The 17,918-nt window shown below is 37.2% G+C and overlaps 1 protein-coding gene across 3 annotated transcripts in view; it reads right to left on the bottom strand.

Moving 5' to 3' along the window:
- LOC110094009 (copper methylamine oxidase) overlaps positions 1 to 17,918 on the bottom strand; it is a 124,412-nt gene that overhangs the window by 89,795 nt on the left and 16,699 nt on the right. For all 3 annotated transcript variants that reach the window (XM_028699378.1, XM_028699379.1, XM_028699377.1), the window contains exons 4-7: positions 8,060 to 8,172; positions 7,477 to 7,807; positions 7,115 to 7,330; positions 6,789 to 7,025 (exon numbers count right to left, since the gene is read on the bottom strand). In XM_028699378.1, coding sequence (XP_028555211.1) covers positions 6,789 to 7,025; positions 7,115 to 7,330; positions 7,477 to 7,807; positions 8,060 to 8,172 — 897 coding nt within the window. The remainder of the gene's footprint in view (positions 1 to 6,788; positions 7,026 to 7,114; positions 7,331 to 7,476; positions 7,808 to 8,059; positions 8,173 to 17,918) is intronic.

Here is a 17,918-nt window from a genome sequence, read left to right as displayed (position 1 = left end):
TATGATTCTGATTCTGTTGATCTGATATGTTTGATCTGTTCCGTTCTGATCTGTCCGATTTGATATCTGCCCGATTCTGTTATGATTTCTGTACGGATTTGTCTGATGTATTTGGTTTTGGATTCTGAGAATTTTGATTGGAGGTTTGTCGTCTTGCTGAGCTGTTGAGCTCACTCTTGCTTTCTGGTGGTTTTCAGGTTCTGGGAAAGGGAAGGAGGTCTTGGACTAGAGTTCAGAATCCAATCTGTGATAGGTACTTTTGTATTTTTTGATTTTTGTACAGTCATGGCTCTTTCTGCTTTATTTTTCTGTCAGCCATGTACTGTATTTGTAGATGATTGTTTTGAGGAAAAGAAAGAAAAATATAGATGATTTGTTCCGCTGCATTTGATATTTTTAGTAGCTCTGGTCTGTTTTGTATAATATTTGGTAGATTCAGTTCAGTAAGCAAATTCCAAAGCCAGATCCTGGTTAGTTCGTTAAGCTGGTCGCGGCCCGGTGCGGGGCGGGATCCGTCTCGGGTCGGGTCGTGACACGTAGAAAGTATCCCGAGGATTTAAATTTAGGTTGGGACTTATAACTTTCATAGAAATTAGCTTAGGTATTTAGATTTAGATTAGGACTTACGGCTTTCATAGAAAGTAGCCCAGAGATTTAAATTTAGGTTGGGACTTACGACTTTCAAAAAAAGTAGCCCAGGTATTTGATTTGGAATGGGGTTTACTACTCTATTTATGAGTTGTTCAAAGATGGGTCTTACAACCTAACTCTACAGCAAGGAGGCTCGGGGATTTTTGTTTGGATTTGGGGCAAGTCTTATAAATTCCCTTATGAAGTTACCTGAAAGTTAGTCTTACAACTAAATCATTTATATTAAGATGTTTATAGGTTTAAATTTTATTGTTTGGGATTTAGGATCATTGTTATTTATTTAACAATTTTCCTAAATTGTGGGTTTTATAACTTTACTTAAAAGCTGTCTGATGATGGGTCTTATGACCTAGCTTTCACACCCTAGTTCGGCTCAATCTCTAACATGCAAATTGGAGTACAATAGAGAAGGATTTCAACATATCAACTCCACACTTAATAATAGGAAGCATGTAATATTACTTGTTGAACATCAACATAATTAAAACAATTACAAAGCTCTACTAAAACTTTTGAACTTTACTTACATATCAAAAGGTTTATACAGCTATTATTCATATCTCCTCTAAGACCTCTTTGTACCCCAAAACATATTTACACCAAAAACAAACGGTCACCTCTTTCTAGCCTAGTGTCCTACGGGCTCCTTTCCCTTACATGCAGTACAACCACTGCTAATGAGCTATTGCCCAATGAAATACACCAGCAATATATATGAACTAATAATAAACAAATAAGAAATGCTTGACAATGATAACATAGTTAAACACATATTGAAATGTCATATTGAGCCTGAAAGTGCCTAGCAGTATTATTTATCTTGTCAAAACTATTCCACATCTTTAAATAAGTTATATAATGGTTATAAGATTTTGCACCATTTCAACTTTCCAATTCAAGGTTGGGTCTAACTTCCCAACTTTTTAGAATGGAAGCTGTTCTCTCATTCCAGGTTGAGTCAAATTTCTCAACTTCTAGAATTAAGAGTGTAGGCATACCTCATCAGGTTTTTCACCTTTACTTGTGCTGGCCTATCCCCCATATATAACTTATTTCATTTTTCATATAGTCATCCTTTTTAGCCCTAATGACATATGCTTTTGATGACATAGTTGCGCTTTAGCTGCCCTTTGGTTGCCCTTTAAGTGCCCTTTAGCTGCCCTTTAGCTGTACTTTAGGTGCACTTTAGCTGCGCTTTAGTTGCCTTTTTTGCTCATTCACTAGTTTATGAATGTTTACCCTTTTATTCTTACGAAATCATTAACATTGCTAAAGATTACCCTTTACATAAACAATTTCATACATATACGACCATATCCATACAAAATAACTAAAATAAATTAAAATACATGTGGTCATAAACATAATCAAGATGAAGTGCAATAATAAAACATTTACTAATTCTTATAACCTTGTTTGGGTATCTCACCTTGTTAGGACTTGATTTTCCTAGACCCTTCCTTCTTTTCCTTTAATAAACAACCTTCACTGAACTTCCTCATTCAACACAACACCTTCACTTACTTCTGTTTCTCTAATGAATTCAGCAAACCAATTTCGGCAACCCCTTTATTTCAGCAAATCACAGCAGTAACAATTTCATACATATACGACCATATCCATACAAAATAACTAAAATAAATTAAAATACATGTGGTCATAAACATAATCAAGATGAAGTGGAATAATAAAATATTTACTAATTCTTATAACCTTGTTTGGGTATCTCACCTTGGACTTGATTCTCCTAGACCCTTCCTTCTTTTCCTTTAATAAACAACCTTCACTGAACTTCCTCATTCAACACAACACCTTTACTTACTTCTGTTTCTCTAATGAATTCAGCAAACCAATTTCGGCAACCCCTTTATTTCAGCAAATCACAACAGTAACTATTACTTACTTTCAGCAAACAACAATACCCTTACAAGCATTTAGCTTTTCCTTCATTATCCTTACTGATTTCCACATTCAGAATTCAAAAAGAGTGACAGAAATCCACAATTTATGCATTCCTGAACTGCAGCTTCTCCTACATTATTCGCAGATTCAGCACTTGGTTTCTCCCCCTTCCAACAACCGAATCCTCTACTATTACTCAGCTTACTTGCCCGCTGCTTCAATTCCAGGTGATGGGCAATGAAAGGAATGAAGGGGACTTATAGGTCTACTAGTGTTTTACCGTAATATATAATATTATTATAAGATAGTGCATTCTCCACTACAATTCCACTAACATTCTAGCTGTTTGATCTCCATCTAGCCCATGCATGTCAAGATTAGTGGAGACTACAGTAACAATTAATAAATTGTTGTCAATTAACTGTTATTCATTAACTATAATATTAACTATAATACTAAACAGTTATTTAAAAGATACATATATATAGACATTTAAGATATATTGATACCACAATTACTCGAAATTCAATATCAAATTTGATGAAAATATTTTTGATACTTTCTATATGTGAGAGAATATAGGGAAATTTGTATGTTTACCTTTTGGACAAAATTTTAGGTATTATGCTAGCCTTATAAGCTAAGTGGCCCATATGGTGGGTCTTACAATCTAGTCTTTATAGGCCAGGATGCCTAAGTGATGTGGTCTATGATTTGGGTAGGAGGGATTGGTCCTACAACTTGAATTTGGAAGACCTATAGCATTATCAAAAGGGCTACATGAAAGAGGTTTTCCCTAAATCAAACCTAATAAAATTTAGAAATTTTAGAACTTGTATCTAGTCATATTATCTTGCAAATTAGAGAAAAATGAGCTTCAATAATCCCTTCGTGTGATGGGGCAATGATCATGGGCCTTTGGGGTCCATGAAATACTCCAAATGAATTTTACCAATACTTAGAATTAAATGAGCACATTTAGAAAAAATTTTACAAATTAATAGACTCATTAATCTAAGCAAAAAGTATATGGCATATGGCTTGAATCATGACATAGTAGGAAACATGTATTTGAAGCCTTTAAGGGATCAAATCATTTTTGACATCTTTTGATCCATTAAAAGCAAGGGGATAAGCTTCTAAACATTGGAAAATTTGCATAACAAAAATAATTAGCCATAAACATTTTTATCACAAGCTATACAACATACCCAAAAGTGAGCTTGATCAAACACACATGCCCTAGAATTTTCAAAATGAACCTTTGAGATTCACATCACATCCTACAACAAGTCATCAAAAATATTTTGGATATATTGCAAGGCTTATGATAAACTCCACAAGCTTCACCAAACTCCTAAATCATGTCTATTTGTCATGACACTAGTGTTGAGTAAGAATATGTATGCAAGATGGAATTTGGGAGGCTATGCGAGCTACACCTTCAATTTGGCTATGACTAACAACATACCCTAGGGTTTGAAAATAGGTGAAAGTATTAAGCTCAATATGATGCACAAAAATGCATTTGAGAGATGTTGAATACCAATCCAACACCCCTACATGCGTTAACATCCTCTCCGGACTCTCACATGAGAACCAACAAATGAAAACCACCAAGTTTTCACTGTTTTGCGAAGAGGACAGCCAATAAGCGATTTAGGGTGAGCAAAAATTGAAGTTTTCTAATGACCTAGGCTTGGAGATGTCAACTGAACATCAATGGCTAGGGGGCCTTAGGGCTTTTCCTAAGTTTTAGTATTTTACCTCTCCCGGGTTGTCCTAGCACTCTAATCCAAGCTCCGAAATCATTGTCCAAGCCGCTCCAAGGGAGGAAGACTGCTGTCCAAGATGCTTCGGACGTCGCCGCCGCTGTCCAAGGCGTTTTGAAGGCTCCAAACTGCTGTTTGAAAAGTTTCAAAGCATTCCCTTGCTGTTTGGAAGCTTCCAACAGCTTATTCGACCACTACGAACTCACCGGAGTTGAAGAAGGAAGAAGCACAAATCCCGACCTGGATGAAGTCGGGGTCTTCGGTTCGGACGTGATCTCCGACCTAGAGACCGATGGCTTCAAGTGGTTCGGCGACTAAGGGAGGCGGAGCTTATAAGAGGTTCGACCGAACACCACGACAGGTCGACCGAGGTAGCCGCACATCCAGGGGATCGCGGAAGGGGCAAAGGTCGCGCGAATGGAGGCTTCGACGCGGACAGGGGCTCCGCTTGAAACTCCTCTCATTCTCTCTCTCGTTCTTTTTCTCTTTGGGTCGAGACAGACAGCACAAGTAAGGCTCCCCTTCGTCTCCCACTCTCTTCTACGAATTTTTATTGTGTCCTCCCACCTGACGTAGAGATGCGTCCTCCAAACGGAAAAAAACTCGGTTTTTGCTCGGTATTGCTAGATATTATTTGGTAATAAAGAGGAATATCATCATGTGAAGACCAATATGAAGTTATACCGAGCTATACCGAGCAATATCGAGCACATACCGAGTTTTCTCTAGGAAAAACTATGTATTTTTTTGTATTGCTCGGTATTGCTCGGTATAGCTCGGTATAGCTCGGTATTGATCTTCACATGATGATATTCCTCGTTATTGTTTGGTATTGCTCGGTATTTGCTTGGCATTTCTCGTTTTTTAGCGCGATTTTAGCTCTGGGAGGACGCATCTCTACGTCAGGTGGGAGGACGCAATAACAGAGCGGAATCCTAGAGGAAATCTAAGCCGTTCAATCCAAATCTTGATTTCGGATTTGAATTGATTTAGGACTTGATAAATTGGGCTAAAATTGGGTCCGAATTGGACCCAATTTGAATCGATCAAGGTCGATTTGAGTCGAAATTGGTCAGATCGAGCCAATTTTGTGAAATTGGGCTCAAATCGACGCCGAATTACGTCGAATTTGGTTCAACGAAGCTCGAATGGGTTCGATTCGAATTGATTTGATTTTAATTAAATTAAATTGGATTGAATTTAATTAAATTAAAATTAATTTGATGATATTTCAATTTAATTTCAACAAATTAGGACCAAATTTTGCTTTGACAACATTCGATCAAATTGATCTAGTGTGATCGAACCCAATCGGGCTCGAATCAACTTGATCGGGGTCAGCTCGATATGAAAATATTCGTCAACAGGAACAATATCTTCTTTACTCCTATCAAGATCCAAATCACCCTACTTTTATTTCCAAAACTCCCAATCACTTGCTTGTTTTGTTGGTCGGATCTCTTTTAGTTGCGTCCAAGTGATTTTAGATCGTCAACATTGGGGTTAATGCATACCCAACATGTAAGATTAAAATTATTCAAAGGTAAAAAAAAATTGGCTTATAAAAATAAGGTAAAGCTCTGTGAATTAAAACAACAATGCAGCTTTATTGATCTGCATGATGACCACAGACTAATGATGCAAAACAAAACTAATCAAATAAGGAATGAATTATCAAGGAGAGTAACTCAATCACCATATAAAAAGAACCAAACCCCATCCCGGTTTGATTGTATTCCATGCTTAAAAATTGACCAAACAGTCCTGCAGAGACTTTCATAGTTATGGAAGGAATACATGAATGGCTGGACATTGGAGTCAATCATGTTAAATCAATGGCATAATCAGGTTTAATTATACTTGTCAACACCAAGAAGCTCATAAAGTAAAGTAGCATGTTAGTTACTAAACATCCAATATATTCATTTGCAGGAAAAAAAATGAAGCATTTATATTATTAGCATATACAAAGGTTTAAATCCAAGATCATCAACCAAATTATATTTACTATTACAGAAAAAGTTTCATTTAAAAACTACGAGTTAGCAACTTCCTTTTAAGCAATTAAATTTCATTGCAAGCATGCTTATTCTAATGTGCGGTTCTGCTTGCTAGATTTAAAAAGCATGCAAAACAAACCCCTGCAAAAGTACTGCTGCCTAAGATAATTTGAAAGAAATTAAGTAGAATAACTCATACATTTAACTTTGAACCAGCACAAAAAGCTTTTTGATGTGCAAATACATCAACCAAACAAGCTCGAAATGTATGGCAGTTTTAATTACTGTTGGCACAACCACGTAATTTATACCTAATATACTAAAATATCATAACAGATGCAAGAAATGTGTATTTTGCCAATGTCTAATTAACATAACCTAGCAAAAGTTGAACACCAAAAGGTAATGCCTGACTGTAATAGATGAAAAATGTTGAATCTATAGTTATTTTAAAGTATGATACCTGATAGAAATGCCAGAAAAATCCATACTCGTAGTTAGCCACAGTACATATAAATGACACAGAAAGCCTTCTTGAACGCCGTACTTCCGCAAGGCCAGTCCTCCAATCCTGATGCTTCCATAAAATCCCATGGTCCTCTTCATGCAAGCAAACACAATTTTCAATTGTCTCAACTCCCCCTGTATAATTTGTAAAATGTGCATCGAAGTATTTGATGTAACCCAAACAATCACAACCCTATAAACCAAAAGTACAGGGAGAAAATAGACGAAAGCATATTGGAAAAAGGAATTTTAGAAACAAAAAGGAGGAGGTTAGTAGTTTACCTTTTTTAGAGAATGTGCATTCTTTCCCAAACCGTCCTCACCAGCATCAAATGCATTTTTGCGGTAGTGAGGCTCATTTGGATCTCCATATGGAACAACCATTTCAACAAAACTCAACCTATGGGCTACAGGTCTACGCCCACGGCTATCATCAACATAAGCAACTGAATGAATTACCAAACCCTCCCTAGGGGTAAAACCAATTCGGAAGTTCCACTGCTTGATAGAAGAACACGCATGCTTACTAACGTATTCAGTGCAACTAAATGAGAAAAACTTTTACAGCTTAAGTGCATTACAAAACAGTAGAATTGGCTCAAATGAAAAGTAAACCAAATGCAAACACTTTGTGGTACACGTACCTTCTGCCATTGAACAAAATGACCATCAACACGAAAACTTGGGCTTTCTGGCTGAAGAATGTGCAGAGGTTTTACATCACTTCTGTCAACACCTCCTCTTGTTTCACCTGGAGTGTAGTTTCTTAGTGGATCAGCTGGAGGTAGAGGGACCAGCCTTCTATCCTCGAATTCAATAACAACCATATTCTGAATATCGACAAGCACATGGATGCCTTCAACAGGACGAGCATAACCATTTTCCATGGGGCAATCGCTCTCAGTTCTACAAAAGATCAAGGGTTTAGCGAGTCTGCGATTGGGAGCGTCAGCATTGCCATAGTAACCGACACACCTGCATTAAGCTAATCCGTATTAAAAATATAGAGGGCACACAAATCCATTCGTAGGTGCTCCATAGGAGAACCAACAGACAGGTTTGGAAGGATGGAAACAACCGAAGTGCTAAAATTGACTTCACACAACAACCCTCACCAGAGCCCACAGTTAAGGGGAGCCTGGTGCTTTGGTTAAACCATTTTTATACTGAATAAATTCACTAATACTCTGAAAAGAATATGAAAGTAAAACCGACAAGCCCGCTTACCATGCATCTACCATCACAAGATCCATATCCTCAATACCTCTCTTTCGCATTGCTTCCATGAATGGCAGAAAATCTTTCACGGTAGCTTCACATTCTGCATACTCCATGGCATCCTGCAATTGAAAGACAGCATCAGATCAAACTAAAACTATTTGAACAGATAATGTCAGCTTATAATATGCATTGTTTAATATTGAGTAATAATAGGCTCGCCTCAGCATACTTCAAACCAAAAATGCTATGAGGTGCATGTCTCATGGATTTCAAGTAAGGCGTATGCCTCATATTTAGTGAGGCCACATAGCCTCATTTTATGAGGGGCATCCGCCACTCAAGAGTTAGGGTTTTTCTTTTAAAAATAATTAATTTTAAATAAAAATTACTATTAACCCACCCTTACTAACCCTCACCCACACACGCATGATCATGGGAAACCAACTGCCCCATCCTTCCTCCACTCCTTCGAATCTACTGTCGGCAATCTCCAACGTCGTCATCACCGCAGCCATCCTCTCCTCTTCCTAGCCAAGTTCTCTTCTTCCACAAGAATCTCCACTTCCTCCATCAAACTTTCTTTCCAACCAATGACAATCACTAAGCCCTAATTTTTTTTTTCCTCACAAAAAAATTGTTTATTTGCATGGTTTAGTTAGGATTTTATTTCATTGAATATTTGAATGTTTTCAATTTTGTTTGAATCAAAATTTTCATTCTAGTATTTCAAAGAAATAGTTATAAGTAAAAAAGAAATCCACAACAGATCATAGAAGTGATCCAACATGGAGATGTAGTGTTCAAGTAGACGTTAGGGAAACAACAAAATATGTTTAAAGGGATGTTACAACGATGAAGGAACATCTCTCTGATTGCTCAAAAATATTGTACCGTATGCTAGAGATCTAACCATATATGAACAAATCAACGATATCAAATCATACAGTGCAACGAAAATTTGATGATAGAGTTGATATCAGATCTTACTATGGGAGTGAGCACAGTGACAAGGACTTCTCATCACCTTTGCCACCACTGCCAAGTAGAGCCGCAAGGGTCCTATAGATCACTACATGGTAAATTTGAAAGATGGCAAGATAATGAAGAAAGGGCATTTGCAACTTAGAAGATGTCTTCAAAGAATGCTAAAGAAGCATGTAGATGTGTTTGTATGAATTTTGGGAGGTTTTTCTATAAAAATGTCATTTTATTTAATACAATAATCTTCCTTTTTTACTTCAATATGATCAATTTCAGAAGGTCTTATAATTGAAGCTTGAAATCGTCGTCCATTTATGACCTGAGAAATTGGGTTTTTAAGGAGGTGTTGAGCAATGTAGAGAAAAATATTAAGAAAATTAAAAGACTCGGAGTCAGACTTGACTGACAAACATGTCTAATAACTAATCTGACATTAAGAATAGAATTTTGATTAACATTTAAATAAATAATTCCGATGGAACTTTTTTCTTAAAATCTATAAAAGCATCTGATCATATATAAAAAGGATGTATAGTAAATTTTTGGAATGTTTAATGGTGTGATATATGAGACTAGAGAGAATTTGATGCTCGAAGTTGTGAAAAAAATGCTACTGCTTCTACGACAACCGAGATTGAATTGATGGAGAAGAGAAAACATCTATATTGGACACCATAGGTTGCACACTACATAGATCTCGTTCAAAAAAGCTTGGTGACTTGCCACAGCATAGAAATGCCTTGACCAAAGTCAACAAGGTAAGAAAATTCATCTACAAGCATTATTGGATATTGGCTTTGACAAGAAAAATTACTAGAAAAGAACTCCTATACCCAACTACAAATAGATTTGTTATAACTTATTTGACGCTACATAGCATGTTGGAAGTTAAGCAGCATTTGAAGGTTATGTTTACTTCCAGTCAATAACTTAATTATGCTTGGCTAAGAAAACTCAGGAGAAAGAACTTAGAGAGATTATTCTAAATGAGAAATTCTGGTTGAGTATCACATATGCAATAATAACAAGGCAATGGGTTCAAGTTTTTTGGATGGTGGATCCATAAAAAAAGCCTACTATGAACTTCATTTACAATGTAATGGATGAGGCCAAGGACTTGATACTTAAGAGGAGATGTGGCTAATTATAGGGAGATTTGGGACGTCATTGATGAGAAGTTCTCCATCACCATTTGCATGCTGCTAGATATTATCTTAATTCTCAATTTCAATACTCTAGAAAATAGTCAACAAATTCTGAGATAATGTTGGGATTATATCATTTTATGTATAGGTTAACTGCTGACTCAAATAAGAGGACACCTATTGATATGCAACTTCTATCATTTAGGAATAAAAGTTTTTTTGGACTACAACAAGAAAAAAATACAATTGCAAAATGTTTTCCAAATCATTTTAAAATTTAATGTCTTGATTGAAATAAAGAATGACCCTCCAAAATGCTAAATTTATAAGTTCTCACTACATATTTTTTTCAAATTTAATTGAATGGTTGATCCGATTTGATGATGATGCTCCAGAGCTACATCTTGTTGTTAAGGTATTGGAACTTATATGCTCGTCATCTGGATATGAGCATAACTGGTGCACATATAATCAAGTTCACATGAAAAGAGAAAATTGTCTAATGACTTTAGAGATGAACTATTTGGTGTACATAATGTATAAAAAAAGACTAAATGATAGAAATTTGAAAAAAAAAAGGTTTGGAAAGGACAATGATCACTACAATGTGATGATATGTCATAAGATGATAAATGATTTGTAGATGATGATAATGAGATCACATTAACAAAATTTCAACATGAAGTATTGAATATTGATTTGTTAGATGGAGATAAAAATAAGGAAAATACATATAACACAAGCCAACAACAATAAGAAATAAAAACAGGTATCCATAGAAATTTAATTATTTGAAGTTACTTTAACAATTGTTCTCAATTCATTATTGATTATTATTAATTATGGAAGAGGAACATGACTGAGAATGAAGAAAAAGTGGGATAAATGGGAGAACTCGAACTCAATTGAAGTTGAGGCAATGGAGAAAACTATTTATTATGATGATGACTCTAATAAGAGCCTCTTGAGTGATAAGAGTGATGGGAACTTTTGATTACTTGTTATATTCTTGACTGGATTGTCATGGACAATAAGAGTGAAAGAGAGAAACTTGTTTGATGTCTTACTTTGATTTAATATATTATGTTACTTTTATTTGATATTTTATATTACTGTAATCAGTTGATGTTTGCATTACAACTCTACTTTGTGCAATTTATTACTTACTATATGTTTATATATATATATACACACTTGTGACTATGTTAGAATGTTAATATGACATTTTTTAATATATTTAATATATTAATATGTTATGATATTAACATATTTTGTATTATATTTATTTTGAATATATAATTTTTTGATAGTGAGGAATACCTTCAAGATATAAGCATCCTTTCACAAAGAAATGCCTCCATACTCAACAGCGCAATTATAAGCCTTGATAATGTGATATCAAACCAAAAGAAACCCAATTTAAGACCCAGTTCCATAATGATAGCATATCTAGTCAAGGAAATAGAAAGAATATAATAACATAATAGAAGTAGCTCTGACGTAAAGATGTTAGTGGAGAGAGATCTCCAAAAGGTGTTAAGGTATGCAAAGGCATTCTCAAAGATTTCATAACTTACGGGAGTTGAGTTCAAACATATGACATTCAACACTCAGCACAAACAAACTAAAGTAAAAGTTGTCGTCCAGTTAAGAAACTTTTTTCCTACCAACATTCAAGTAAACCTTCCGTGGGTCATTCATATTCAACAGAAAATGATATTTTTCATTAAAGCATCCAAAATGCAATGAGAAACTGGAATAACTATAGCTTTGTCCTCATGCTGCACAGGAAGGAAACTGTGGGCTCCGAAAATTCGGCCCCGGCCTCCGCCATCTCTTCTTTTTATTCGGCGAGGGAGTTTTAACGGAATTAAGTTCCGGGGTAAATTTTGGAAGGCAGATGAGTTTGTAGATAAGACACTACCCAGAGATTTCGCCCTCATTTTGCGAGGACTTTATGATCTGAGTTCTGGTTTCCTATAGGCGCAAGCCCCTATAATTAATTACGCCTACCGATAACGAGAGAGAACTTTCAATTAAGGCTAGTCATCAATCAGATACATAATAAATATGTGTTATCTGGCATATAGTAGCAGCATGGATTTGGATTTAGGAATTTGAAGATTTTGAAAGGATTGAGAATTTGAAGGTTTGATATTTAAAATTTGAAATTTCACCATCTTTCACTTAAAGAGGATGGTGGGGGAATGGATGATGGACCCGATCAAGATCCCATGGTTCCGTCGTCCCGGGCCATTGTGGTCCCTGGTCTACTTAGTCAGAGGAGGTAGTCGACTCAACCTGACAGAAAGATCCTTGTCGGCAGCCATGGGTTGCTTCGTCCAAGGGGACCTTGTAGACCTGGGATGGGTATTTGCCTAAGGGGACAAATTTAAATCCACCTCAGCTAACAGAGGGCTTTGTGCCCTATCAATCATATCCTATTGATTCATATCTCAAGGATTTGATACCATTAAGGAACGTAACGGCGCTGACCATAACCGGTATTTCGTGGTGCCATTTGGCAGCAAAACCGCTCGGTTCACAGGGCCCCGGGTCATAACCGTTTACCTGCAGTGCCATTTGGCGGCAAAACTGCCGGTTAGAGGACACGTATCACGTCCTTACTAGCAGGAGATTGTTTGAGAATGGAACCTAGTGATATTTTCGACTAGGCATTTAGCTCTTTGTGAGCTGAAGTAAATTTTGATTTGTCCATCCCGACAAACTGTTGCAGAGGGTGGATGGATTTTTCTTTAAGCGATAAATGATTTGTTTCAATTTTTAAATATCTTAGAGCTTAATGATTTTTTTGAATTTTTGTGAAATTTGGATTTTGTAGAAACTTTAGGACATTTTGAAATATCTAAGAGATTAACCCCTCCGGTTGAGATTCACATTTAACACGGCCATCATCGGGGTGTGGGGTCATTCATTGACTAAACCTTGTCGACCATATCAGCTTGCCGATAGGGGATCAGGTTTCATAGGCTTCATGACTTTGTTAGTGAATTCTATTGATTATAAGCCTTGAAGGCTAATATGAATGTATTAAAATAAATACAACGGTCCCCACAATCAGGTATATTTGTTTGATGGTCTGAACCCTATCGACTTCTATTGATCCGTATAGAAGGATCGAATTCGGACTTGAATTCACTTGTTGACCCGCGCAGCATCCCTAGGCGTCATATGTGTACCAATAACACGCTCGCCGGGGCCCATGCGGGTGTTTTAGAATTTCATTGATTTGACATACCCTTTTGTGTACCTAAGTGTATACAAGCTACGGTGTACTTGTGCGGGGGTATTTTGAAATAATTATAGTTGTGTAGGTAATTGTCATTATAATGCACACAACTTTTCACTTGAGAGCTTGTACACGCCTTCTGTCCGCTAGTACGAGTATTGCGGATCTGGTGGCGATGAGTTGTAGGTTGTAAACGCCTTCTGTCTGCATGCATAAATGTTGTAGATCCGGTGGCGGAATGTAGCAGCTTATGGATTGAATTGTTTGCTGCTTTGTACAGGTAGACTGTCGTGCATTACTTGTTATTTTCTGTAGGGGCATTGTAGTGCACTAACAAATCTCCTGCTTTTTCTCGTAGGTGACAAACTTTCTAGTAGTGGTTTGCCTACTTTAATTAGGGGTCGTACAACCCGTGACACATAAGAGTGCGCTACTTTGTTTCTTTTTGAAGACATATGTTCACGGGCTGTACGAGCCGCCTAACTTTAACAGCTGACGCGCATGCTAGTTAGAGCACCCGTGATTTGCAATGTGATAGCATTTTTTTATCACAAGAGGTTCAATCAAAAAATTACCGGGGATGTGCGAGGATTCCTACTTGTTTATGATGATCACAAAAGCATCTCGTAGAAAAGGTAAATTTTTTTACTTTTACTTTTACTTTTACCCCCCCTCCATTTTTTTAAGATAATTACGAGCCGTATTCACTTGTATTTAAACTCGTATTTACTTTCGTATTTACATTCGTATTTCACCAGCTAGTGAATACTCTAGGAATCCAATGCTACAGCCTCGAAATGGCATCTTAGGATCCTAAGTAGATGGGGCCCGCAGATGTACCTTCTCTGTCCTTTAGCAAAGGATCCTAGGCTAGTGGGGCCCACAGGTGTACCTTCGCTGTCTTATAGCAATGGGATCCTAGGCTAGTGGGGCCCGCGAATAATTCAAACTCAATGTTATAGATAGAACCTGGTTTCAACTCATTTCTTGCCATCCCGTTTTTGTAAGGAGCTTTTGGTGAGGGACCTAGGTGTGCAAGACAAGAGTTAGGAGGAAGGGGCTTGATTCCTACCTATTGGCGAACAACTAATTCCCTTGAAAACTCACTGTATGTTGCATTTCACTTTGATTTATATTTCTTTTATATTTATTTTCCAGTGTCGGGAGCCTAGGGTGTCATATATTTTATTTTTTTAACTTAAAACTTTTAAGTGGATTTTAACTCTTTTTTTTTAATTTTCTAAGTTATAAGTTTTGCTGAAAATTTTGGCAGCACTCCGACGTCGTCCCTGCATAGGGGGCTGCATCGGAGTGTGTAATGCCTTCCCACCTGCCAAGAAAGGCAGTTACGGTAAGTGCCAGGTGACACCGTGGCCGCAGTTCCAATCCCCGCTCGCTAACAAAAGCGGACAAGGGGTCTTTGAGCACATTTAAAGTATAGCATTTTTCCCGCCTAAAAGCAGTGACGGATACTTAATTAAACATTTTTTCTACAAATAACAAATTTTCCCGCCCGCTAAAAAAATCGGTCACGGATACTTACGTTTCATACATACGAATTTCCCCGCTCGCTCAGAGCGTCACGGGTACTTAAATTTCCTCGCCTGCTAAAAAAATCGGTCACGAGTACTTATTTCATGCATAGAAATGTAAAATACTAGTGTCGGGCTTTTTACCTTGGGAGTGCACTAATCGAGGCTGCAACGACGGAAGACGGCGACGGTGAGAAACCTGCGATGCATAATTAATTTTTTTTTTTTAAATATCTGTGCAATTTAATTAATCAAATCTTTTTTTATTTAAAACAACAGCTAGAGAGAGAAAAAGGGGAAGAGAGCTCTTTTTCTAGAGAGAGAAAGAGAGGGAAAGAGAGGATTTGATAGGTTTTTTTATGGAAGAGGCTTAGGGTGTGTAGGAGATTAGGGGGGTGAGGTTAGAGAAAGAAAATCTCTCTTTCTCTAATTTTTGGAGAGAGAAAGAGAGAAGGGAGCTCTCTTTCTAGAGAGAGAAAGAGAGGGAAAGAGGGAGTTTGACGAGTTTTTTTATGGAAGAGGCTTAGGGTATGTAGGAGATTGGGGGGGTGAGGTTAGAGAGAGAAAATCTCTCTTTCTCTAATTTTTGGAGAGAGAAAGAGAGAAGGGAGCTCTCTTTCTAGAGAGAAAGAGAGGGAAAGAGGGAGTTTGAAGGGAATTTGTATAAAGAAGGTTTAGGAGGTGTAAAGAAGTGGAATGAGAGGTTTAGTGAGAGAAAACCCCTCCCTTCTCAATTTTGGAGAGAGAAAGAGAGTGTAATTTTTTTCTCTCTAGGAAAGAAATTTGGAGGTGTGGTGGAGAGGAGAGATGCTTGGGGTGGAGATAGAGCCATTCATGAAGAGATTTCACTCTCATTCTAGAGAGAGAAAATTTTCTCTCTAGGCTAGAGAGAGAAAGTGAGGGATGGTGGATTTTTTTTTTATTGGGTGGGCGTAGGATATGTGTAGGAACATTTTTTGTGAAGGGATGTGAGTGGTTTGGTGAGTGGATGTGGAGATATGAAGAATTAGGGTTAGGGTTTGGTGTAGGTTTTGAGAAAGAGAGGTTGGAGGAGGAAGAAGAAGATAAAGGAGAGGGAGGAGAAGAGAGGGGAAGAGGAAAATGGAAGAAAATGAAAGGAAACATGGAGGGAAGATGAAGTAGAAAGAAAAATGGAGAAGGAGAAGAAGAGGGAAGGAAGAAGAAGAAGGGAGAGAATGGAGAATGGAGGAGGAAGAAGAAGTAGAAGAAGAAAAAGAATGAGAGATTACCTTTGCTTGGAGGAGGAGAAGAGAGGAAGGTCGGCCTTGGAGTCGTGAGAGAGGCATGAGGGGCAGCTTGGAGCGTGAAAATGATCGTAAAAATGATCGTGAAAATGAGGAGGGGGTTCGGTTGGGAGGATTATGAGGGTTTAAGAGTTTAAGTTAGGGGCATTTTGGGTATTTTTGGGTTTTTTTTTATTTAAAGAAAAATTCTCTTTTATTTAAAATCTCTCTTTCTCCCTCTTTCTAAAAATTTTTTTAATTATATTGCACAAAAATAAAAAAATAAAATTTTAATATTGCATCAAGTTGGTCGTCGCGTCGTCGCTCGCACAAGTCGTCATCTCGATTCGCACGCCCAAAATTTAATTTTTCATCCACCGGCGACCCCTACCAATATAGGTGTCAATCTTAGCTGTTTCTGTTGCTCCGGACGCATCGGCGCTGTCCGTTTCGCGAACGGATGTCATCTCGGCGATTTTAGGATTTCGGTCGACACGCGTCGGGTGAGTTTTTGCGCGATTTCGAGCTCTTTCGCTTTTGAAACCCTCCTTACGCGGTCGACTCGATCCGACACTAATATTAGGGTCAACATAAACAAATAGATAAATCTAATGTCAACAGAAGAATTCCAATGGAATGTAATGATCCTTTCAAACAAACATGAAAACAAGTTATTGAAACAACCGATGCTGTAGTCTACATCTTACGTAGAGGCGAACAATTAGGATATTTAAGTTTCATTTCAATTAAAATTTCCAGGAAACCATCAAAAGCTTAAACTTTAAAATTAGAATGTTAATAGTTGGTATGAGCCCAAAATATCAAGTTCTATTCCTACTGTTTCCCGCTCTCTGTTAGTTTAAGTACATGATATAATTTTTCTTAAAAACAGAACCAAATTGGCCTCTGCTTCTATAAGTATATGTTGAATATAAAGTTCATTCCCGAACATGAGCTTAACACAAGTCACGCAGTTGGATATAAATTTCACACAAAGATTAATCTCAGTGGGAAACTGTCCACTCTTTATGTTTCTCTTTTCCTTCTTAAAATTTTATGGCTTACGCGTTATTCTTTAGTATGTTGGCTCGCCATTGATTCATAATCAGGTATATTTGACTATGACTACTTTTACTCTTTATTTTCACAGCTCTACATTTATAAAAGATTAATTTTTAGAAATATATGTTACGCTATGTAACACCACAGTACTGTAGAGTGAACATACATACCATCACATTTTTTTTCCTTTATCAACACATGAAATGCAATTTCTCACATTTGAAATTCATATAAAACATCCAATCATATTACAATTGATATATTAACGAAAGTAATTAATAATTTAAAACTTCAATAAACATACTTACAGAACCACTAATGAAATCCAAATAAAATCCATTTCTAAAATGTTTTCATACCTCACCAAGAGACTCACTAACATAGATAACTTTAACATGAAAAGAAGAAATAACTAGCATAAATTAATCTACAACAATCTTCTCCTTTTCTCTTTCTACAACAACAGTCGGTAAGAAAATATTGGTGAGATGTGAGACTCAGTAAATTAAGCCACTGATGCGGGCCACCGCCGACCACCGCCGACGCCGACCGGCAGAGGGAGGGCCGGCGACCCCGCGGCGCGCGGAAGCGCCGCGCCGTTCGACCCGCTGAAGCGGGGACGCGGGATGGGGACGCGGAGTGGGACGCGCC

This window comes from Dendrobium catenatum, unplaced genomic scaffold, assembly GCF_001605985.2.
Source record: "Dendrobium catenatum unplaced genomic scaffold, ASM160598v2 fragScaff_scaffold_1267, whole genome shotgun sequence".
In the NCBI taxonomy this organism is placed as follows: Eukaryota; Viridiplantae; Streptophyta; class Magnoliopsida; order Asparagales; family Orchidaceae; genus Dendrobium; species Dendrobium catenatum.
The sequence above is the reverse complement of the archived record's forward strand: the minus strand, read 5'-3'. Positions and strand labels throughout refer to the sequence as shown.